General features: G+C 47.1%; 1 protein-coding gene across 2 annotated transcripts in view; it reads left to right on the top strand.

Annotated features, from left to right (window-relative positions):
- LOC126542376 (retinal guanylyl cyclase 1) overlaps positions 1–26,032 on the top strand; it is a 218,172-nt gene that overhangs the window by 89,909 nt on the left and 102,231 nt on the right. For both annotated transcript variants that reach the window (XM_055077225.2, XM_050189429.3), the window contains exons 2-4: positions 14,152–14,456; positions 21,092–21,274; positions 23,142–23,376. In XM_055077225.2, the coding sequence (XP_054933200.1) occupies positions 14,152–14,456; positions 21,092–21,274; positions 23,142–23,376 (723 nt within the window). The remainder of the gene's footprint in view (positions 1–14,151; positions 14,457–21,091; positions 21,275–23,141; positions 23,377–26,032) is intronic.

Raw genomic sequence — 26,032 nt, 5'->3', positions numbered from 1 at the left:
ACGGAAATTCCTTCAATTTCCAACACTGCATAAATTCCCTTCTTACGACTCCAGATGTGGCAAACACTTATGTGATCGTCCGTGTCAGCTGTATCGTCGCCTTCCGTGACATGCTGAATTTTCTTTTCAGACTTTCGTGAAGACTTGCACACCTTTTCCAGATGGCCAGTCTTTCCACATCTGCGACACTTATGTGTCTTAGCTTTGCAGTGAGGGCTATTCGCCAGATGGTCCAAAGAGCCACAACGATAACATTCTTGCTCTTTCAGGGCTCGACGACTTTCAGTTGGCGTCTTATAGCACGTGCACGTGCCACAGTGCTTTTCTCTCATATTTGACGTGTTTGTGTTTTTAACGTGATGCACTGGTGTTTCATGTTGTGCAAGTTCTCTCGCTTCTCTAGTCGCCTGATCATGCTGTCTCGCAATGGTAAGGGCCCGAGAAAGCGTAAGAGACTCTTCCAGTAAAAGACGTTCACGCAAGTATTCGCTAGTAGTTTTTTCTACAAGCTGGTCGCGCATCATGTCGTCCGCCAAGTCACCGAAGTTGCATGCTCCTACGAGACGTCGTAGCGCGGTGACGTAATCGAGCGCAGTCTCACCTGGGGCTTGTGCACGTCGACGGAAACGGTGACGCGCTGCGGTGACATTGACAGAGCTCTTGTAGTGACTTTCAAGTGTCGCAACAGCGCAGTCGAACTCATCTGGGGCAGGAGTCGTCAACGTCCCTCCGGTGGCGCTCGAAGCCAAAAAGCGCGGGTCGTCCTTCGACGTGAGAGTCTGGAAGATGCGTTGTCCTTCCAAGCCCAAGCAGTTGAGCAGAATCGCCTTCCGACGCATGGCAGGTAGGTCGGAGGCGCCCGACGCCACCATGTAGTTCTTGAACGCTTGAATCCATTGCTCCCATGGGATGACTGGGTCTCCAGATGATGACAGGAACGGGGGGTGGCGGTTGTAGCCCCGAAATACTCATCGTAGAGGATGATATGCAGCAATCGATGGCACAGATGAAGGGCAAGCCGGTAGCACATGGGTTGTTAAATCCTCGTCGCCAATTATGTTATATCGTGCATATTACTCAGTACGACAGGAATGGAGACATTACTCATCCTCTGCGTTTATTCCATCCTCTTTTTCCTCCCCCTTGGGCCGCTCCAAGCGCGCACCTTCTCATGGCGCTGCGGTAGGCAGCGACGCCTTATATAACACAAAGCAAGTAAGGTCTTCGAGACAGCAGTTTCGTCTTGTTTATTCGTTTATGTGCGCGCTATTTTTTTCTTCTATGGCAGTCGCGCAAGGTAGCATAACGTCATGAATCGAAGTGCACGAGTCTTGGTATGTTACAGATGCTGCACATGTAATACATGCACGCAGTAGCGCCCCTGAAAGTCAGCATTGCGTAGCGCACAGTTTAACATTATTTTGCCACTACACGCAGTTTTAGGTTAAGGAGATCACCACGCTTCTTACGATCGCATTTTTTGTATCCCCTTTTTGCATCGTAAATTTTTAGCACAGTCACGGTTTTGCACAAGCCGTTTCAGTCTGTCGAAGACAGCGCAGTGTATGCGCTCGTTGCGTTTCATCGCGGGACGTACCAGCAAACGCAGAGTAAAATACACTTATGCTAAAGCGCCACAAATATTCTTCAGCTATTTCTGGAGCGATCTCAATCATCCTACGAGAGACCAAGCAAGGTCGCGCGTGCCCAAGACCATTAAAGAAGCCTACGTTCGAATGACAAACGACGCATGTGGCTGAGTTTTCGAGGGTTCAATTCTAAATGCAACCGAACCAAAACTGTGTTCGAGCTACCCCTCGAACAAAAATGCTGTGAGTCAAGGCTTGGAAGTTATGATATGTCGAAGAAACCTTATTCGCCCCCGAGTTGGAACTGTAAGAACCCTTTCACCTGATTGTGTTTACGCCGTCTGCGATTGTCCGTCTAGATAACAAGGGGTGAATTCGAAGCACACAAACGACCTTGTCTCGCTAATCGAACGTTTAAAAGGCCGACGGGGACGCTCGAAACAGCGTCCTCAAACAGTGACGAGAACGATCGAACGTGCTAGAGGTGCTCTCTTATTCTATACGGGGTCACTTTGTCCTTCCGGCGCTCTAGCGTTATCTTTTAATGTATGAATTGTCTACCTAGTCTTGATTGTACCATCTCCTTTAGCACTTTATTGATTGTACTATTTCGTCAAAGCAGAGAAAGCAGTACGTGCAGAAAAAATAAATAAATAGAAAGCAATGACAACTCTTTTGCTTTCGATCGGTGCGTCTAGACAGTGACTACAATGCATTCACTCGGTTCTTTGGAACCTTTAGTAAATGCTTAGTCGTCAGTATAATCTAAACAGTAACTATGAAAGGAAGAACGCAGAACGTCCGGAATAAGGCTTAGCCTTTAACTCTTTATTGACGACACATATAAATATCCGGATAACTTCTTTTCATTTTCTATCTAAATGTGCAAAGCACATCGAGAATAAGCATAATCAATGAAATGATGATGTTGAAATAAACTTTATTTAAACAAAAATAGAGCCCGCGAACTTCGGCATGTCACCCTCAGATGGGTGGCTTCCTTAGTCCAGAATGCCATGGACCTCCGCTGCCCGCCTTGCTCGGTCCACCAGTCGTCTCTGGTCCTCCGGGTCAGCGAAAGAAAAAATATTTTGCCAAAACTTTTTCCACCGATGGGGAGAAACACCGGGCACGAAGTAGGCTTCACTTCATTCACCTGTGGCTTCGTTTGGAATTTGTACAGACAGCTCTCATCATATGGTAACCATAAGTATGCATTTCATTTACTTTATATCGTGTGTGGAAACACCACTGCGCTCGGAGATCTTGCATCAGTCTGTCTCCTCTGACCGTGCTTTCTAAAGAAAGCGAATCGCGTGCCAAACTTCTTCTTCCTCGTCCTGTGCTCCTGCTATAGACCAACAAATGACAGCTGTTGCCCGTTATACAGTGTTGGCCAAGGACGTTTAGCAAGAAACTTCGTGCTCAATACTCAAACTCGCAAGAAAATGAAAAGTGGGGTGTGTTGCCTGTAGGCAACACTTGTCAATAAAACGCAACAAAGCGGCAACAAAGTGAATCTTCGTTACACGCTGGAATTCGTTACGTGCCCTCAAGGGAGTGTTGTACCGCAAGAATTTTTGAAATTGTTTTATTAATAGCCGAGATAGAAATATTTCAGTGCCGCGAACCCATGATTTTAGGAGGCGAGCGTCACCGCCAACACCAAAATCTAGGTGGCTTTGGCCAACACACACACCCTCTACACTTCGTGCAATACACAGCATACAAGAATTTCAAACGAAATTCTGAACCACGCATACCCAACCACTCTTCTACTACCAAAATTGCTCAAACCTTGTCTTTCATTCTTTACAAAGTTACTCCTTGTAATTTTGAGAGCGGCAGCCCACAAATAGATGTAATTTAAAAAAAAGCAGCGAGAGCGTGTATCGTTTATGTTAGCTCTTCTCAGACAGAAATATTAAAAGTGCGAAACAATAACAGGAGATCGACCCACGCAAGAGGCCACGTTTCTACCAGAAAGCTTGCCTTCGTGCATAGCGTTTGCCGCCAGCGTTTCCCCGTAAACATTACATTTACAAAAGCTGCAGTTGCCGGGAAGGGATAATTTAATTGAAAGAAGGCAAAGTGGTCGGCCTGAGCTAAGGCGCTCTAGCCTGCTACTCTGCACAGGGGGAGGGTGTGAAGGTGTGATGAGGGATGATGATGACATAGCAAGGGGGATGCGCAAAGCTGAAAGCAAGTTCAACACTCTGATGATAACCATTCACAAATGTCATCCATGAAGTCACTATCAGGTTTCGTATGAAGTCTGTAGTCACCAATTCAAGTGAACTTAAATATAATAGCGCTAGGACGAAGCTGGTGTGTGGGCCTCCCCTGCGTGAACAGTACAAGTGCCAAACAAAAGCTTTATAGCATATAAAGAGCTGCGATAAGCGGCTCTAGCACGGCGAGTACTCGTAAGGCACTTTTAGCGGCCGGATTCTCGAGGCCACCGAGAATCACGCGCACTGACTCTACAAGGTGCTTCAGCAATTTTTGTACACTCTCCTTCTCATTGTGGTCATCTCCTTGCTGGCCCGTAGTGTCACCGGTTTCATTGGCCCTATAATTCTTGGCTTCATGGCGCAGAGGACCACTAGGGCCCGCTGTCATGGCTGTGGGCCTAGAGGGCGGCAAAGGCTATTCCGTGTCTGTATCAGCTAAAGTTTGCCGCGTGCTCTCGTCGACCTTGAATTATCAGTAGACGTCGTTACCGTCCTCAATGCAGGCACAGGCAGAGGTGGTCGTGCCACGCTAGGTAGTTCTCCTGAAATGGTTTTGTGATGCTTCTGTCGCGAGCGTTGGTCACTTTGGCAAACATATTGAGCAGCCTCTTTACGTGAAGATTGGTCTCTTGCCATTTTTCGAAGAATACGAACCTCATGCTTCATTTTCGGGCAGTCTTTCGAAGTCGCTTCGTGAGAGCCAGTACAGTTGGGACAATTAAATGAGGACGCCTCACAGTCGGTGGAATGATGCTCTCTGCCGCAAGGTGATCAGGTGGCTTTGCTTCTACAAACAGCGCTCACGTGTCCTATCTTGCGACATTTCTGGCACTGAATAGGCCTCGGAACGAATGGTCGTACTCGGTGTATCACGTAGCCCACTTTGACAGACGCTGGTAATGTCGAAGAAGCAAATATTAACTTGATACATCGTGAGTGCCCCAAGCGGTGAATATCAAGAATGCGCACCGATGACCTCAAAATACTCTTGAGGTCCGCATGCTTGATTTCAAGCTCCACGTCGGAAATCACTCCAGTTGTTGTCTCCTTCTCGTAAGTAATAAAGGAGCGGACGGGGATTGCGCTTAAGTCTGGAATGGTCTTTAACTTCTCAAGTTTTGCGGAATTTTTCCCATCTATTGTCAGGATGTTCTTGCGAGCGTTGATCCTGAACTCGTTGATTTGCCCAGGGGCCACACTTTCGAAATATTCGGTTAGAAACTGCCTGCTGGGGGAGTTCATGCTGTGTGACGTCGAGAGCGGCACGTAAGAAACCATGAAGGATTTCTGCTCACTCTGATTCGATGAAGTCGCCTCAGCAGACATACGGCGCATCTTCTTCATACGGCGGCCCATGACTACGGTGTACTCGCTGTCAGAGTCCATGGCTTCTGGCGTTGAGCTCTCCCAGGAATCGAGTTGGTCCGAGCTTCCAAAGGCACATCGTCCAAAAATTAGCGATGAAGTAGACGACTGACCTTGTTCAGGTGGTTGTGGGAACATCTTCTCGCTCATCCTTGATGAAATGACTCTCCCGAAGATGGCAAGTGTTGTGTACTACGTGCGGACGGGGACGCGCCCACGCGCGCAGCGTGACGAGCAAGAAGACCAGCGGGCTCCGGAACAGAGAATGCTTTATTCGGAACAGCGGGTGCTTCTTATACACGCTGGCGGTTGCTTATCCGCTTCTGATAACAAACACTGAACGACGCCTGTCGGCGCTATCACAGCAAGAACGTAAGAAAATGCATAACAGCGAGAGGCCCAGAGCACCAGTGAGCTCTGGGCACTTCTTTCTCTTCCTCCCGTTGCCGGGAAGCATGAAAAGCAGCCAGGGGTCTTTGAAGGCTATCGCTTTCCACTCTTGAAGGCGAAGCTTAACCCCCGTATTCAGAAATTCACCTTAACTTGAAGCTCACAGCTTGACTTAATTTACATGACGCCTCTCGTGAACGCGCTCACGGAAACGCAATGAGCTGGGCACGTTCACACCAAAGTCAAGCATTGGCTTCAAATTAAGAGGCATTTTTGAATACGGGGGTAACTGTCCTCCAATTTTTTTTTCCTAGGCGCCGTGAAACCAGACGCAAACAACAGGCCTTAAAGAGGTCCTGCATAGGCTGCTGTTACCCGTCAATATAGTGTTATGGCTATACTGAAAGGCCCCCTCACTATAATCAGGTTCTTCTTCGTCACCTCATTGCATGTCACAGCTGTTACGAACGGTTTCTGATTAATAAATGACTCGTCTTTGTAAATTTTGTTTTAACTCACTTACTGGTGTCATCCTACTAGTCATAATTGTTGAGTAAAAGAACTGTCTATGTGTTGAGGAATCTTGCACTTCAGGTATTCTAAAAGATCGTCCAACACCGCTGTAATGAAGCTGGCTCAAGCCTATAGAACAAAAGAAGAAGTGCGGTGCTGCATGTGTAGCGTGCGCCCGTGACACGTGTCGATCTGACGACCCCTTTGATTCCTTGTCGAAACCGTTGGCCGGCGTGGACGAGCCCGTGTCGCTATTCCGCTTCTTTCAGCCCCGCTCCTTCCCAGCAACTGTTCCAGAATGAGCGAAGAGTCGTCGCTAGCTTTTCTTCACAGTATTCAACCCCGTCGGGGCATCTTCGCCAAAGGCTTGAGCAAGGGCACGGCCGCCACCACTCTCGCGGTGCTGTCTCTCCTAGGAGTGTGCAGCATCTCCGCGGTGCTGACGCTGATCGTGCTTGACTCGCACGATGACGTGGTCAACGAGACCGTGACTACAGAGGTCAGCCGGGTCACACTGCCCGTGGCCCCACTGCGAAGAAGTTCCGCTCCGTCGCAGCCAGCACCAGACCACCGGTACATACGGTCCAAGCATATGGCTTCGCTGTCGTCTGACAAGGTACACGCTGGCGTCCCGAAGCATGGGCGGAAAACTAACGCGGCAAGGGAAGCAAGTAGTGACCCGTCCGCGTACTCAGACAGGAAAGCAGATGCCTTGAAAGAAGCCCGTACTATGTACGACGCAAACAGTGCTGACAGTGGCGATACTCTAGAACACAACAGCACCACTGTAGTGGTCAGAAAAGCGCCGGCTTTCGCCAGTGCCGAGGACTACTACAGAGAAGTATCGAACAGCTCCAATATGTCGATAGAGAATGGTGACAACGGAGCAGTGGGAGGTTCGGAGGAAAACCTGCACCATAGTTCCTTGCTAGGAGAGGTTTCGAGTTCATCGAGTTGGTCGCGACCTCAAGAATCGCCGGTGCACCAGGCCACTTGGCCCAGCAGAGTGCGTACAACCACCGCGACTTCCACAGAAGTGTCTTCCGCATCTTTTACGACAACTGCAACACCAAGGAAGACGACACTGGCAGCTACCATGACCAGCAGCAGAAAACACCTCGTAGTCAAGGACGCCACGCTGAGCCCTACTGCGAATAGCGTGTCGGGGGTCGATGACCCGGAGAAACGCAAGTATGGCTCATCATCGTGGTTGCTGTTCTGTTTCTACGATGACCGCAGCAGCGTCCGCTCTCCGGGCTTCTCGGTGTACGACTTCCCCGTGCAGCTTTGCACGGAAGTCGCTTTCTGTTGCGTGGACGTGAACGCCAAGGGCCAGGTGGCGATCAGCAAGTACCTGAAACTGTTCCTGGAGGTGGTGGCCCACGAATTTCTGCCACCCAGTCATCTCTTCATAACACTGGGAGGCCACCGCCTGCTTTCACACCACTTGGACGCGGCTCTGGAAAACACCGCGCGCTTCGCCACGGAGCTCTCGGAAGAGGCGCAGCGACTGGGCGCAGGTGGGCTGGCCATCTACCTAGAGGACGTGGAGGCACTGAAGCACGCTTTTCGCGTTCACGACCTCATAATGGCCGTGCGAGGCGTGTCCGTGGCAGTCGTATTGCCGCGCGACCTGCGGCAGCAGGTGCGTTATTACCGCACCGAGATCTACGCTGACACCAAGGACATGCTGGTCATCTCGCCGCCGTCGCAGGGCTACGGCGGCAGGCAGCTACGTCCGGCGTTCGCAACTTGCCCGCACCCTCGCCGAAGCGTCCTGGAGGGCTCGTCTCTCGAGTTCATCTACCAGCTCTCGAAGACCCTGCTATCATCAATGGTCGACGACACCGGCAACTACGCCTCCAGCAACGTGGTCGCTGCAGTCGAGCAGCCGACGGCGCCGCGCTATCTCATCGGCGTCTCTTTCGGCGGCTTGAAGTTCCAGCTGAAGAACCGTAGCCTTCACGACGTCGGGTCGCCGGCCACCTTCGTTCGCACCGTGCCATTCCGCGAGATCTGCAGCCAGCCCTGGCACCACTGGCACGACAACGTGAGCGAGTGCTTCGTGGCCTGGGACGGCGATCGGGGCTGGATGTCATCGCTGGGGCCACGGAGCGTCGGCTTTGCCACAGAGCTGGCCGACGGACTAGCCGTGTTCGACCTGGACTTCGACGACCACCGCGGCCAGTGCGGCAGCAAGTTTCCCGTACTCAGGGCGCTTCGTGCCGCATTGATTGCTCGGCACGCCAAGAAGCTCACATGAGTCAGCGTGGCAACGAGGCCTTCATTGGTGCCGCGTTTCTTTCGTCAGAAGCAGCCGCTTAGCAGCCCATCGGCAGGTTACGAACGTGATTATGACGTTAACGAGTTCATTCGTAAATAAATGGCACGTTTCTTGTCGGTTGCGTGAGAGCAATTTTACACCATGTCAATGTGACAGCAGCTGGCTCCTTAGCGCCAAGTAATTTCTAAAACCAGAGAAAAAGCGCAATTTTTATTATTCGCAGATAACGTTCGCAGATTCGCAGATATTCGCCCTGCCACATGTGACAATTTAGACCCGGTCAGAAACTTGTGCGCCGACACCAGTTATACTGTATCACTGGTTTACATACCACGCATTTTCTAAAGATATCAGCAGGCTGTACAGCGTTACTTGTGCTAAGCTTCACAACTTAACGAAATATTTTGGCTTTTCTCCAATTTTTTTTATAAATTATTCCACCACTGGCACGTATCTGGACTAGCGAGAAACACACTACACGAATGATTTCATGAATTTTGCTATAAAATTGGGCTGATACACTGCACAACTTAGTTGCCTTGCAATGATTTACATGATTTACATGAATCCAAGGTGCATTCAAGCTACTAAGTTAGTTCCATGGTCATCTGCCGGCGGTGAAAATTGCGTCTCCAGTTTTTAACCGCAAGCTGGCGGAAGGCCCAAACATAGCCGCTTCCGTGTTGAAATTTGCCCACAGAAAGCTGTTTCCCAGCGGCTCATTTGAAGTAATGGCAGTAGGGGTAGTTGTTGTTGTTGTTGTTGTTGTCCTGAGTGGCCGTGGCACATACCCACAGTGGGGGATTGGCCAAGAATCAGGCGGTTTAATTAGGTGCATAAAAATAATAATGATAACAAGGGAGTTAACAATTTGGGCGTGTGAGATTAAAAGTAAACGTTTTGTGTTTGGAGAAAAAGGAAATAATCAGATGAAAACCGGGTATAAGATAATAATAATAATAATAACAATAACAATTAATAATGGATAAGAAATAAAAGAAAGCTATGGTTTGGAGGGAGAACGATCAATCTAACATGAAAATCGGTTGGTTTCAATTAGGTAATTTTGGATCGCCAAGCAAACATTTCTGTGGCTGAACCCAACAATGGAGGCTCCAAAAGATAGGATCACAGGCACTGATAAAGTTAGACCAACAGAGCGAAGGGGGATTTCGAGTAGTCGTTTTCTTATAATAGAAAAACGTCTGCACGACAAGAAATGGTCGATTGTCTCCGCTTCGCCACAGAATGAGCATAACGGGGAGGGGACCAGACCAGACCTGTGGAGGTAGAAGTTCAGTGCAGGTATATGGCAGCGCAGCTTCGTGATGGACACTTCAATTTTCCGTGTTCGGCAAAAATCTCTGTTCCAAGGGTGTAGGAGATGTCGGTAATCCACAGAGTTAGTAATTGCGGAGCCGCATACTGACTGTATAATGATACTCCTGCGAAATCTAGCTGCAGTAACATAAGCAGTCAAAGGGCAGCAAGGAAGAATCGGGCCACTTATCGATGCCTTGGCTAGAGAGTCTGCAATTTCATTAATGATTAGTCCTTTATGGCCAGGCACCCAAATCAAACGCACGCTTCTCAAGTAACCAGGTACCAATGATTGAAATGTCCTCATCACGCGAGAATCACTAGAAGCAGTAAGGGATGAGCACAATGATAAAGAATCAGTGACTTGTTGTCGTTGTCGTCGTCGTCGTCGTCATCCTGAGTGGCCGTAGCACATACCCACAGCGGGGGATTTGCCATGAATCGGGTGGTTATATTAGGTGCCTAAATAATAATAATAATAATAATAATAATAATAATAATAATAATAATAATAATAATAATAACGGAGTTAACCATTTGAACAATGGAGTTTAAATGTAAACGTGTTGTGTTTGGGAAAAAAATCATCAGAATAAACCGGACAGAAAAAAGATGAAAAAAAAATAATAAAAATTAATAATAGATAAGAAATAAAAGAAAGCTATGGTGGGGAGTCTGTGAGAGCGGCACAACCTCTTATCCTTCTATGTTCGTGAATAGCGGACCGCCCAAACATTTTTATCTTTAGTTTTTCCCGTCGCACATACACAGGTGCTATGACGGGTTGGCCAGTCGCATCGTATAGAAGACGATCTTGAATGCCTTTTCATTTACTCCACCTCACGCTTCGAGGTCTTCATCGTACACACCGTTTATTTTTTGCCTGCTGGAAAGAACGAAGAATAGCAATTGTAAATTGGTGCGTTATCACTTTGCTTTACCTACCCTATTCTTGTTATATCCCCTATAATGCGTACGAGTCATGTAATGAAGTGACGATGACGACCACCACAACAATCCTTTGTGTCAGCGAATGACATTCGCTCATTGAATAGAGTGCTACAATCATATATCCTCGAAGATTGGCTTGAGTTTCTTTGTACGTCATTAAATGTTAGCAAGAGTGTCTTCATTGCATTTCCCTTGAATATACCTGTTAATGTACTTTTCCAATACCGTCAAGAAATAATCCCTCACCGTGACTTTATTAAATAACTGGGCATTATATGCGACCGAAATCTTAGCTGGCGCCACCACATCGAACACGTTACGTCTAAGGCAGCGCGCGCTGTTGGCATGATTCGCAAACTCGGGTCACCGCCGCTCAGGGCTACGAAAGGACACCCTCATTATGATTTATCGTACGCATGTTCGACCCATATTGGAATTTGGGCACGTTTAATTCTCTGGCGGGTCAGCATACAAGAGTAACCCCCTCGTTGTTCTAAACCGAGAGGCTCTGCACATTGGTCTTGGTTTGGCAAAAGTTGTTGCTAATGATGTAATATATCAAGAAGCCCGAATGCCCACAATTGTTTGCAGATTCCCCATTCCCACAACAAAAGCGTACTTAAACATTTACGAATATTCATTGAAACTTTGTATTTATTAGGAGATTATGTTAGTTCTGTGACCAAACATCGCCCAGTCTATACAATACACAGGTTCCTTTTGTGCAACCACAACTAGAACCGCTGAAAGTTAAGGTACGCAAGATCATTCGCAAATAAAGGCCGTAAATATTATTGAGATTGAATTTGAATATACAATTCCTTCCAATGCTAAACTGCTGTCCGCTAAATATTTCAGCGGCCGATTAGAAGATCATCTGGGACTAATGAAAATTAATAATGTAATAGCGGCGGATGCATCAATGTGCGAAGAGAAAGCCGATGCAGGCATTTTTTTTTTTTTTTTGTTTCCGAGGAGTCTTATTCATTGCGACTTCCAGATTTTACACCCATATTTGAGGCAGAGTTATTAGCAATTACTTTAACTCTTCGAAAACTTCCTGTAACTTGTTCGACAGCTTAAATAGTGACCGATTCATGCTCAGTGTTCACAGCACTCGCCTCATCTTCAGACAACACAGTTCTTAATCTACTACAAATATTCATCCCTGTGACCATACGTGTGGTGCGCTCGATATAGTTTCCATGTCACCGTGGTTTATCTTTAAATGAAATGGCCGACACACTTGCGTATACATCTCGAGCTCACGAAAGCTCACGAACTTCCACTCGACAATTCCCTGCGTTTTTTAGACCTACGCATTTCCTTTGCTAAAGGCCACGCGTGCTGGCAGTACTTCCCTCGGGCACAGAAGGGCTTGGTGCCATATTATTCCTCCCAGTCAAAGATTGTTAAACGAGGAGTAGCGATGCTCTGCTTAGAATCGACTCTCCGCAAATCATGTGTGCACAAGATGCAGCTTGCCTTTGACAATCAGATTTCCCGTCTTAAGACGACAGGGTTCCCTGACTCGATGGTAACGCCAGTGGTGGAAACCCTCCTGCAGAAGGTAAAAGGATCTAGGGGCAAAGCAAGGGTGAGGACGACTACTATGGCCGTAAGACCTGAAGTGGTGCCGTATATTCACAAGGTCGCTCACAACCTAAGGAACGTGGCAGGCAGGTTTGGAGTCCCCCTTGTCTTTTCAGCCCCTTTTAAGCTGGCGCTGCTCTGCCCCCGCACCTCCCGTGATCCTAAAGGAAGGCAAGGTTGTGGCAAGAACCACGCCAAGCCGTATGCAAAATGCAATGTAGGAGTTGTGTACGAAATCCCCCTAGCGTGTGGCAAGTCCTACATAGGGCAGACTGGACGGTGCCTGAATGATCGAGCCAGGGAACATGAACAAAAGTTAACGAAAGATGAATTGGCGCACTCACCTGCGCACTGCAATGCCTGTCGCTGTGCACCTCTTTTTGAGATGAAGATTCTGGGGAGAAGCCATGACCAGACTGCACGTGAACTGATGGAGGCTTATCACATAAAAAAGAAAGGCCAAGACTGTGTTACCGAGACCTCCATTAGGTTGTTTCAATCGGAAATAGATTTTTTTATAATTGGTTGCCACGCTAAGCTGATGTGTATTTTTCTTTGCTGCGATCTGCGCATGTTCTATTTGCCTATATATGCCCACGGGCTGCTGTGAATAAAACAGTTGAAAGTTACCGCCCGTGTTGTTTATGTCTTCTCTCCCTCTGTCCCCGTCTTTATTTGCGGTCAATATGATATGCAGTAAATACGAACTAGGTCAAAGTGAAGTTCTTCTGAAGCATATGGCTCCGATGCCGCTCATCGTGCCAGCGTTCCCATAGTGCCCCTCCCTCTGCGAAGGCGCTGATGGCACTGGCCGACAGCCGGTCGGTGCGGTGATTTCGGTCCCATATTCTTTGCCTCAATATATCGCAAAATGAAAACACGTATAAAGCTGCGCTGAAATCCGCAATATAGAATTTCGTAATAGGCGGACATTTTTCTCTAAGGAGAAAAAATTGTCTCTAAAATTAGTTAGCCCCTTTAATCCCTTGTACAATTTCAACTTTACCTTAATATACTTCTTCTCTCAAGATATCTCTCCCCCCACACATTAAAACGCCAGTTTCTTGGCCGATCCCCCTGTTGTGCGTACGCGCCATAATATATGAAGCAGGCAAGCAAGCAAGCAACGTAAAAAGTCTCAAGATTAACATCAACTTTACCAAATCAGGTTATCTTTTAAACCATCACTTCCCGAGCCCACTGAGACAAAAGTGAAGACTATATTCTGCGATTATGCGGACCGCAAGGGTCCAGTTTGCGGCTCAAATGATGGAGGTTTCCTATTTAATATACCATTATCACAATGGACCGGGGGCTACTGGGGTTTTCGACAACAGTGTATAGTCAAGTTATCCGCTTTCCCCATCTACGTCCTATCACGCCTTGTATGCTCATTTTGTGAGAACCTCAAAAAGCATTTGTACAATTGATTTGGATCTCCAAACTTGTTCCAGGAAATTTGGGTCTAAATGCGTTTAGAAACATGGGTCTAATACCTCTGTATGCTGCTATTCCCACCGGTGGCTGGGGACGCCAGTGCTAAGCATTTGCAAACTCAGTGTTGTCGCTTCTGGATTTGACAATATAAGAGTCATTTGCGCGTTATTTACTCGTGATGAGTGCTACTACGGAGTAATTCAAGAAATAATCGATGTCGATGCTCTCTTCGTCAAGGGTCAGCAGCACGTCCCTACACGATCAGCCTTTGGGCCCCGCATTCCCGTCTGTCGTTTCGGGCACCGTCGACCAAAAGGCGGCGCGGTTCAGGAAACTGAACGTTTACGTGACACTCACTCTGTTTTTGCGGTGTAAAAGCTCGGACATCTCGAAGAGGTGTGCTTCCCTGGCGCGACGCATTTGTTTGCAACTCGCTGAGCTTACCCGTCCCGCCCCACCTCTCCGCTCTGCGCAGCCGTGCTGCTGTCCATGGACCCGTGGGGCGTCCTGCTGAGCCGCGCACTCAAGGCGCTACACGCACAGGGAGCGGGCCGCGGTGCGGGCTCCCCACTGGCGCTGTTCCTGGTGAGCGCGCCGAGGGTCCTGCACCCGCGCGCGCTGCTCTCTCCCGCCCTGCTCGCGCTGGATGCTGCGGCGCCGGAGCTGCTGCGCGCCCTGTTCGTGGTGACGTTCGTGTCGACCGACACGTCTTACGCCAAGCTGTGGAAGGACCGCCGCACGCAGCAACTCTACCGACAACTGGCGGCGCGCACTTCGGCCGTAAGTGTATACAGTATGCGTGTTCGTTTGGATTCGGTGACCTTTCATTGGTTTCCCTCGCGGCTTTGCAAAACTGCGCGAGAACTAGGTGTTTTCTTTCTTTATCTTGTTTAATGGCGCCACCTATGAAGTGTCTGTGTACAGTGCTTGTGAACGCTAGAAGACTGTTTTCTACACTCTGCTTAACTCAGACTATGATTAATGGGATATGGCTTGCTGGTTCGTTGTGTGAACGATAACAAATACCGTATTTCCCCGAACATAACGTGTTCTTCTTCTTTTTCACTTTCTCTAGCGCTTCAAACTGCACTGAGCAAAGCCACTGTGCATTTGGCGTCGGCTTTCTTCTTCTGATTTAGAACACCATTAGTGCTGCATCAATGTGCTTACGGCGTAATTAATCGAAAGCTTGGTCAAGACGATCGGCGCTGTTGTGCAGGCGCTTGAAACGAGCGCTTTTCATAGTCGCGCGGTTGATCACAGTGCGGAGTCCTCGAAAGGCTTTGCCGTTTCCATTGTGTCGCGGGCATTTCTGAAGTGCTTCCAGTCCAATTAACCCTGGTGGGTTTCGCGAATGACGAGGACGTTCTCGGCGAAGACGTCCAGAAGTCGTCGTCTCAAACAATTTTGCGACCGCAGTCCGCAGTAACGATGAATAAAGTCCCGCGGGCATCCGCTCTTATGCGTCGTTTCCTACTTCGCTCGCAACACCGCTTCGCGTTATAATCGTGCCATATGTTCTTCTTTCTTTTTTCCAGAGTCCGAAAGGCACCGCTCGCGCTATATCCGTATCCGCGCTATAGAGATGCACATTCAATGTTTCTTTCTTTTCCTTCTCTTCTTCTTTTTTTTTCTTCTTTCTTTTTTCTTGTTACTGCCGCGCAATCGGCTGCGAACTACGACATAGCTGAAATGTATGACTTCACCAATCATCGTGCTTCCTTCATTTAACGTTGTGTAGAAGCCGATGGCATTTGTAACTTGTTGCCGACAGTTCCAGTTCATAACAAATAAATAAATAAATAAATCTCGAAATGGAAATTTCATTTCTCTTCGCGCGTATACTTCTGTTTTTCTGGCAAAGCTGTGTGGCCACGGCGGATGCATGTGGCTGGACTTTCAGAAGCAAGCGCAAGTATACCTGAAACAGGTTTAGGCGCTAAGCGCTCACAGCTCCTCAGTGGAATGGTGCAACTCACTCAGCCAGGAATCGTGCGAAAAAGAAAAACAATGTAGAATGTGTAGTGACTGTCTTTCAATAAGCCACTGTAATGCGGCGATACACCATGCACTCAAAACCGAATACAAGCCTATTTAGGCACAAGAATAAAAGCAAACAACTTCCACGACTTTGGGAAAACAAAAACAAGCGCCAGACGGGTTAAAGCATACGAAATAAAACACACTATATACGCATCGACCACTATGGCTGGTGACAACGTAAGAATAAAAGGTCAAATGTATGCTACCCAACCCAAACATAATTTGCATCGATGCTTCAGCTAATTAGGTTCGCTTATTTCCCTGATGTAAAGCGGTTTTCGGTGCTTATAATGCAAAATCGAGGGCAGCGCAGTGGGTTGGTGCGGTCACACACACAAAAAAAAAGCGCTGCCACAACAAGCACAATGAAATAAAAACAACAAAACGGGGCGCTTCGCCTTATTTTCCTTTTCTTGCGCTCGTCATGATTAAAACGGCTGTTTTCCTCCGTACAGATCGGTCATTGTGTCACTGGTTTTAGGATGAAACCTGAACGTCTTGGCAAATTTTGTGACTGATCCTCGTATCAGTTCTCTGCCAAACATTTAATATTTTAGCTTGAAACTGTCAGCTTTTCCTTTTTTTTTAATTAGCCTAACATTTACACTAGTAGAGCAATGTCATTAAGCTTTTAGTGGAATCAACTGGCTTAGGTCTCTTTCAGAGATGAAGGGCAAGTGTGCTACTCTTTGCAGGTGGAGGTTTAAAAAATATATCCGGAGTGGCAGCTCTCGCAGCTTTGTACCCGCATAGGTTGGATGGAGCTGTTAGCCTTTAGTTGGTCGGGATTTTTCGTGGGCTCGTTCTGTGCTCATCCAAAAACGGTACCGCCACCTGTCGGCCGCGGCCACTCAGAGAGACCTCAAATGGCAGTTGGAAAAAGACTTTGTCTTTAAGTTCCCGCGTGAAATAATTGCGTTTTCTCGTATATTCGAATTACATTTCGAAGCTATCTTGTCTGCAGCTTGTGTGGAGTAATGCGGAGTAATTGGTACGGTTTCTTTCATTGCAGTCGGACCTCGGTCGCCGAAAACAGTTCTAGGAATCCATTATATATGTAAATCGATGTCCCGTAAGCCGCGTAAAACTTTCTGTCCAGTCCGTGCTTGACAAAAAGGAAAAAGGAAAAATACAAGCGGCGCGGTAGCCTAATTTGGCTACATAGTGGATATGGCCGTTGCGTTGCTAAACTCGAGCTTACTTTCTGACGCAATTTACGTTGATCAAATGGATTAGTTCAATAACGCACTTGCGCTTGGCAGAGGGCCCAGTAGAATGAAGATGTATGCTGCAATTTCGCACACGTGTGTGCGCGCGTGACGAAAGTGTGCACACGATGTATCTGTCCTTGACGCGTGCGCACTCTGCCCGTCGCATCTGTTGCACAGCGTGTGCTGCGACCATAATAGACATTATGGCAAACACTGCCCAAAAACAGTACCGCCACTTAGCGCCCGCGGCCATTCAGACATACCTCAAACGGCACCTGGAAAAGAGCTTTGTTTAAGAGTTTCCCCGTAACAGAGATATGGTTTCTCGTATATTCGAATAACAATTCGAAGCTATCATGTCTGCAGCATGTGTGTAAGGCGTACTTTACGAATTCTCTGAAGCAATATACTTTGAGAAAGCCAATTAATTCAGTAATGCCTTTGCGCTTGGCGGAGGGTCTAGAAGAATCACAATATCTTCTGCAGCACTTCCTCACAAATGCGCGCGTGCATGACGTACGTCGCTTGTGGTGGTGGTGCTTGTCTAACTCCGGCTACAGCTTCGCTGTACATGCCCTTTCGCAGGGAGAAATGCAGGCGGATTTTTTTGTTGTTGTTGTTGTTGTCACGGGCTAGTAATTTGCGTTTAAGTATACAAGTAATTTATCCTACAGACATATCTCGTGGCACTCGCAGCGTGTCATTTGTAGAGATGAGAAAAGGGCAATGAGCACTTATTCGTATTGCCCAAATGTCTGAATTGCTGCATGCCATGCGGTCTTTATACAGGCACAACCTTGTGTCTTCGCTACCTTCGTCTTAATTTTGCAAACAGAAACTGCATCTTACTCTCTTTATGAAAGCGCTCATCACAATCACAATGGTGCCCTGCGTACAATCCCGAGGTGGATCTACTTTCTGTTGCAGGCGTTTGTTGCCGTTTAGTATCCTCCAGAGAAATATATAACGTGCCACGGTTCACGCCTTTAAGCAGTCAAACGAGTTCGCAGTCTGGAGCTGCACTATCTATGCGGCACGTGCTGTAAATTTGTCCTGTCCTTTTTATTGTCATGTCCTGTTTTTAAGCAATCTTTGCCTACTTCAGACGTTTTGAATCTATCTATCTATCTATCTATCTATCTATCTATCTATCTATCTATCTATCTATCTATCTATCTATCTATCTATCTATCTATCTATCTATCTATCTATCTATCTATCTATCTATCTATCTATCTATCATTTTACGCCCACTCAGTTGTCCAAGTTGTCTGCCAACTTGGGGCACACTAGGTATTTGCTCATAGTCGTTCCGTCGTCATCCTTCCAGCATGTCGTTATCGTCACTGTCAATGTGGCGTCACAATGGCGCCTCAACACCACTGTCTTGAGGCGCCTCACGCTTGCGCCTCAAGACAATGGGCAACCAGTGGCCCTAGTTCTGAAATAACATGGTGCCACTAGGTATGTGCTCGAGGTCGTCAGGCCGTCGTCACCGTTGCACCATCGTCATTCCAACTTTGGCATGCGAATTTCGTCGTGCCATCGTCGTCAGGCCATTCTCGTTACACAGTCGTCAGGCATTCACTGTCACACTATCGTCGTGATGTTGTCGTGGTCGTTCTATTGCCATCACTCCAGCTACATCATCCGACTCTCTTTTTGCCGTTGTCATTGTATGGTCATTGTTATATAGCAGTCTTCACGCCATCGTCGTCATATAGTCGTTGTCATCCCACTGTCCTCGTACCGTTGTCATGCCATCGTCTTCATTACTCTGTCATCATACAGTCGTCGTTATATATTAGGTCGGAAGCTCTACTACGCTATGTCTTGCAAGGTCATCCATCGCGTCGCAATGACCTTGACCCACCGGAGCGTGACCGTGGCAGGTGTGACGTCACGCCACGTGATCCATGGGAGAGGCGTCACAGCTGCACTCTCTCGGAACCTCGCCGCGGCGGTGCCACGTGACCAGGTGAGAGTTTAACGGCTGCTGTTTAGCGGAAGCGACAAGCTGAATCCAATCATCCAGTAGATATAGCTACACGGCAGGCTGCGAAATATCAAGCAAAGGCAAAGTTGCCTGCTGAAACACCGGAGCAAAGGGAGGCCGATTAGAGTGTTATAAAGAAGCTTACCAAGCGCGGAAGCGTGCCAAAATCGAAGCAACTGCTACCGCCACCATCGTTCAGCAACACGAACCACAACAGCAGGAGACGAAGCCGTGAACACAAGCAACGGCACCCACAACGATCGTTTGACGAACGGCACCCTTTGGCTGGCGGCAAGCTGGACGGTGACGGCCAGCTTTCACCAGACTTTACGGACAACCCGTTCGGTAGCATGTGTAACGTGTGTCAAAGACTGTGGCCTAACTTTGATGAAACACTGTGCGTAGTTTTTGCAAAACTAAGCCAAAGAGACCTTTCGCTCGTGATAACTAAGTTTACAAGAGTTAAACCTCAGCCAATTTTTCGTCATGAATTCGTTGTTATACCGTCGTTGTGATACCGTCGTAGTCGTTTTGTTGTCATTCTAACAAGTTCATTCTAACTCTCCTCATCGCGTAGTCGTCATACTATGATATTCATGCCCTCTTCGTCACAGTTTCATTTACCACCGTCATCACCACTTCAGAAACATTATTTTATTATCGTCATGCCGTCGTCGTCATATTGTCTTCGTCCTCCCACTGATGTTATTTCTTTTCCCTCATTCCAGCGTAATCATGCTGTCATCATTAAATCGTGATTAGACCGCCATTGTCATGCCATCGCCTTCATTGTGTTGTCGTCAGACAGTCGCTGTCATAGATTCGTTTTGATGTCGTCGTCGTCCTGCCGTGGTGGTCGCCCCATTATCGTCATTCATGCTTCGTCACCTGGTTCTCGTCCCACCTACACTGGTCTCCACTCGCTTTCCCGATGCCGTCGTTGTCACACAGTGGTGATTATACCATCGTCATCATTTCAAAATTGTCATCTCAATGTCGTAATGCCGCCTTCGTCATACCACCTTTGTCGTTCCTTCTTCGTCATTCCATCTTTGTCACTGCGCCGTCGCCGTCTTCATACATCCGTCTTCATTCCTTCATGCTCATGGGCGACCTCTGCAAGCGAGTGTCATAGAAAGGTATGCCAATATCGGATACAGTTGGTGTCGCATATAGCCGTGCAATGGAAATCTCAGAGGGGCCCCTACAAATTTTAAATACTAAACGTGGCTACAGCAATACGGTGTGCCGCTATTTTGCTTGAATTCTAATCGCATTAACGTCGACAGTCATAGTCAGATGGGTACTGCCGTAATTGTTCTCTCGTTCTTTTGTTTGGGACATTGGCCTAAATCATGCATCCTGACTATGGGTGTACATATTTCCCTATATTGCGCGATATTGGTGCGCCTTGTGTTTGCGCGCTAGACGCCCACCTGCTTTCTCAGTGAGTGAGGAAAGACACCCAGATTAATTAAGATACTTTGCTTACAATGGGACAAGCCCACTACTCCATTAAAAGATGAAGCTCTGTACAAATACCTAATACAAACAAGACAAAAAACAAAACGAAAACTTAAAATTATATTTTAAGTTAACTGATCGAACGCGGTGTGTGTGTTTCTTCGACTTTCATGCTACGTTACAAAAGTAATGTTAATCTTCTGACACTTGCGCCTCATTCTTACTTTTGGTAGCTAGTACAGAAGAGGATTATATACGGCTCGCGTCTATACTGCGTTCAAGTTTTAAAAAACACGTGTGTCCTGTGGTTGTTGCTTTAGCTTACCGTTCACGTAATCACGCCAAACTTGACTAGCCAAGCTTGGTACCATTTTTTAATACCAACAATGGTGTATCATAAATGTGGCGAAGCACAACTCTTTTGCGCTCTCTTCGCTAAATTCGGGATGTCAGATTGTGCACTGTTCTTCGCAGCTCTTCATTACAGAAACGACATGTTTCCATCTTTGAGAGCAATGCGCGATACACAAGTTATCCCGAATTTAAAACCCTTTGGAAAAGCTGAACACTAGCACCTATATTTTCTAGGTGGATCGAAACGACAGCAAAAAGAGGTTGTAGTCATTTGCGCTGATTTTACTATGTTTTCATCAAAGCAAGGCGTTCACACACTTGCCTTCCCTGGTTATCTTCGCTTACAGAGTGAAGTCTACGCGGCCTTTCGTTACTTCAATGCCGTGTCGCTCCTCATCACTGCCCTCTGGCGGTCGTCGAAGTCGAAACCGTCGAATGGAGCTGCTGCTCTGCCCGCTGAGTCCTTCTTCATCAACGGCACTTACCCCAGTCTGCCGACATCGCCCAGTCGGGCTGACGCGCGGGGACAGGTGAGTCATGCTATAAGTTTAGATCGTGCAAATCAATGATAACGAAAAAATAATAATAAGACAGATTTACGTCTTACGTACACTCCAGTACAAAAACTTACGAAACAGAGTTGCCATCAGAACACAGCCTAAGTTATTTATGCTGTATAGGCGCGCAGGAGGGAAGTGATTGGTTTTGCCGTGGTGTCTGTGAACATAAGTTCTGAACTTATTTTGTAATGCCAATGTACGTGCTTAGGCAGCGAGCTTCCCTTTTTTTTTTTTTTGTTTCTGGCACTTACATGGCGGATTATATTTTTGTAAAACTTCTCAAGTAAACAACCGTTATCTTCTCATTTTCCTGCCTTAAGATTTACTTATAGTGCACGTTATAGAAGAAAGACCTGCTAACACAGCCGCTAAAGTGGTGCCATAATACCTTTGCTACCTCGTCACAACAAGAAGTATACAATTCGCAAAACATGGCGTTAGTTTACGAGACACTAAAGGAATTCACAAAAGCAAGTGAAGAGAATCGCACAATAATGCTCCAATGATTACTTGGCACTACAATATTACTGGCAATGTTACAGCGGACGAGGCAGCTGGATATGCGCATGTTAACAACGTCACATCTGGGGCGGCTTGCACGAATATTTAATAATGAAAATAATACCGAATTTAAGAACGCGTTCTAGTGCAGACTAAGTTGTCTAAAAAACTCTTAAGAACGCGTTATTATTTAGTTAATTCTTTATTATTTTAGTTACTAAATGTTCGTGCAAGCCACCCCCGGACTCCCTCTAACACAAGGCGAATTGCAGCACATGCTAAGACAGATCTCAGCCCGGGGTTGCAGAGCAACATGGTTTGATCGGAACTCGAAATATTCAGATTTATTTTACGTGGACCCCTCGCTTCAACTTAATATCCTATCCATACTGAATACAACTAGAGTCTTTTAAACGTTGATTCATCGCCTGCGGCTCGGTTACCACGTATACAAAAAACTTTAAAAACATTAAAGAGCTGAGAGTCAAATGACTTTATGGCCACGGCGAGGAGGATATAGGACATCTTCTGTTAAGATGTCCGCGACACGACACACAGATACGTTTATGACGTAATTTTATGGCATTGGGCCGCAGGCCCTTCAGCCTCAGGAAGATGTTAAGTGCATGTCCAACATATCCATTGCAAAGACGAGCGTTAATGTCCCTCCTAAAGTTTCTAGAAGTGAGCAATATTGTCGGAAACTACTGAGTAGAGTTTTTATCTGTGATAAGCTCACTCTATGTACTTAATTTGACTCAACTTTGGCCCATTCAATGCCTGGATTCATGTACCTTCGTGAGAATCTAATCAGTGTTTTCTTATGTGCCCTGATTTTAGTGTAGCTATTGACCGGACATGGTATTTACTTTAGTGTACTTATGTGACTGGACTTTGTGTTACTGTACTTTAGCATTGACTTTTAGTTTTAGTGCGCTTTAGTGATTTCTTTTTGATGTCTCTATGTGAAAAGCAGTAGCCGGCGCCAGTCAAAGGCGACAACGTCTCATAAACAAATAATAATAATAATAATAATAATAATAATAATAATAAAGGGGTATACACGACAATCAGAAGAATAAATTTCGGCACGCTTGTGGCTGGTGCTGCTTCTATTTCTCGTTCAACAGGGCCCAGTGACAGTACCAGCCGCACGCTCAATGGCATGTTTCCTTTCGAAAAAAAGAAACAACAAGGATGGAGTTTGCGTAAAGATGTTAAAACCTGGCGACCTTTGCATAGAGTGTGCACTTTGCAAACCTGGCGACCTTTGCACCATAGAGTGTGTGTGTGCGTGCACATCGAATCCGTGTGTGTGTACGCGTGGGTGCCGCAGGTCCAGAGTAAAGCCGTGCTGCTGGACTACAGCCCCGGGGCTCGGGGCTTCGTGTCCGTGCGCGAGACGGAGTTCCGCGACTCGGCCCAGCCGCTGCGCAGTGGAGCCTACCAGGTCTCGGATCGCGGCTCTTCGCGGTCCTGGATCGGGCGCGTCGACTGGCCGGGAGGCCGCAGGCTGGAGCCGGACCCCGAGTGCGTCCTCAAAGAGGTCAACTGTGGGGGAGCCTGGGCCAGTGAGTGAGCCGTCCGCTACTATTGTCTGTCCACAAATGTTGGGTGGGGAGCCGTCGACGATGATTTGTCAGTGTAAGCGAAAAGGAGGACGCTCCTAGAAAGCTGTTCATAGTTTGAAAGTAATGCTGCGCTTGAATGCGTGTATTTGTGACGGTGAAGATATTGTTACGGGGATGTTGCGAGTAGAGAAAGACTATATTTACAATATATATATATACAGGCTGAGTCAGAGTAGTTAAGATGGCTGACCACCAACAGCACTGTGCAGCCAGCGTCTCCAACCTTCTTCGTCCTCTCTCTTCTTTCATCTTTCCGTAACAATATTTAGGTAGCGTTTGCATGCTTCATCACGTAATTCTGTCGAGATCAGAGCCGTTAGCCACCATATCTGCGGCGGTTTTATAGGTAGTTAGGCATAAAAACTGACTCGCAATATGTGTGAGCTGTCTCCAGCGGTGCGAGCGCTAGTGTGAAAGGCGACTTCCATCCTACTCTCCCGCAGCCGTCACAGGGGGAGGGAATGGTTGGAGAAGAGGAGAGCAGTCCTTTGCGAGTGCTCCACCACACTAGCATGTAAACCTTCAGACGATTCAAAGCTCTCAAGCAACAACACGTGCATGGAGCATTGTGTTTTGTTTGGCCGTCGACGCACGAGTTTTTGGCAGCCAGGCATCAGTGCGTAACATTTTACACTATACGCGTATGGGGGCAATACATATATATCCTGTGCGTTCTTATGGTCTATGTGGAAGCTATTTTGAAAGTGACGTAATTATGCACCTTATCGGAAGCTTTGCCATTTTTCTAACGCTCCTTTGAAAAACCTTGAACCCGAGAATGTTTCCCTAAGTAATCAAACATTGTGCAATCTAATTTGAACACTAGTCACATCAACACGCTCGTAGCAATACATTTGTTCGCAGTGGAAGAATGCAACAATATGGTTTTTTGAACTATCATTATCCATACAGCAAAAGAAAAAAAAAAGAAAATGGAAGATGATAAGCACTTTAGTCAAGCGTTTGACGGAATGCCGTCTGGTAAAGCAAAAGCATCGTTAAAGATGAAACAGTTCATTGGCCAAGGTCAAAATAAAAATAAATTTTAGTTTAGGTTTTATCTATGTCAGTGACGTGCTTCATCTTTAAAAATGATAAACAGTTGAACGATAATCAGCGAACAAAAAAAAAAAAAAAACCCGGACGTATATAGGTGATTCTCAAATGGGCTATATGTGCTTATGAAGGCACCCCACCAATAGCTACCAAAGTGAATACTCTCAGTTCTTAAATATTGCAAATTACAATCTATTTTCTCTTTTGTAACGCAAACAGTTGGGTAGGTAAAAACGGAGGTCGCTCCCTCCTCCTCCTAAACCCACCCCTGCACTCGCGTGCGGCGAGGGACAATACGTGCCAAGTGAGCGTATGCGTGTCCCTCTCCGCCGACTGCGTTATGACAAATAATAGTTCGCAGCGTGACAGGTTTGTCGTGACCACCACGCGTGTCCGAAACCAAACAGCATAGGATAGCTATCTCTGGGATGAAGCGGGCCTTGCTTTCTTCTTCTTTTTTCGCGCTTCTGAGCACGCGATAATCAGATCGATGGCTTCCCGAGGCGTCAGCCACGTCGCTCCGTGTTACTGTGGAAGGGCTCGGACAACGCCAGATCTGACCCCAGCGGACGTGCCATGACGAACGAGCGAGCGCGACATTTCGCACCTACGTGTAATCGCGCTGTACGGCACTGTCTCTCCTCTTTCCACAGCAGCGATGAGAAATATAGAAATGGAAAGACGGCAAGTATAGCGTCCGGGTTTTCTTCCCTATAATGGGAAATGGGGAAGATTGAGCAAATACACTCTCTCAAGTGTAGTTCACAGAGACAATCATTCATTCGTCTGCTAGTAGGCACATTTAGAATACCGACCAATGAGTGAGATGATGACGCATGAGCAACGATGACCTCGCAGCTCGCAAGCTCCAAAAACATTGGCGGCAGTGCTGAGGTATATATATTGTTATCGGCCGGGGGCTATGTGACCATCCCTAACAGTTCTGTATGGCGCCTTGGGAGCGCAAGTCTCAGTATACTGAACCTTTTCTTGCGCCATCTCTTTCTTCTCTCGCAGGAAAGAGGTTGCTTCTGGCGCATGTCTAAGCGCATGGTTATATAGGTCTCACGCCAGCAGCTCTTACATCCGCTACATTGACAGTGCCTTAAGCACCCCATTCGTACGGAAATAAGCACACCAATGAACAGGAAGAAAAAAAGGAAAGAGGAAGAAGGCGCGAAAGGGTGATTCGGCTTGTAACGAAGAAATTATGCACGATGTAAAAATTAGAGTCGGGCATGTCGAAAGGGGTTGCTGGCCCATGCCGTCGTCCGACTCATCCACGCTAAGGACGTTGTTGAAGGGAGGAATATGTTCTCATCGAGAACGAGAGGTACTGGGTTTATTTACAATATCTACATGGGTGGGGATAATGTAACGTCCCCTCAATGTAGCATGACTGAATTGAAGCACACTGAGGAGCCGAAAAAGTCTGCCTAAATCCTCTCTATCATCCCTAGATCCCTAGGCCAGGGAAATCTGCCGCCCCACCTTCGTCCAACCATAGCGTCTGAGTTGTCGAAGGACCCGCGTTTAGGGC

The sequence above is a fragment of the Dermacentor andersoni genome, chromosome 2, assembly GCF_023375885.2.
Source record: "Dermacentor andersoni chromosome 2, qqDerAnde1_hic_scaffold, whole genome shotgun sequence".
NCBI classification, from domain to species: Eukaryota; Metazoa; Arthropoda; class Arachnida; order Ixodida; family Ixodidae; genus Dermacentor; species Dermacentor andersoni.
Note: the sequence above shows the minus strand (reverse complement) of the source record. Positions and strands in the feature narration are given on the sequence as shown.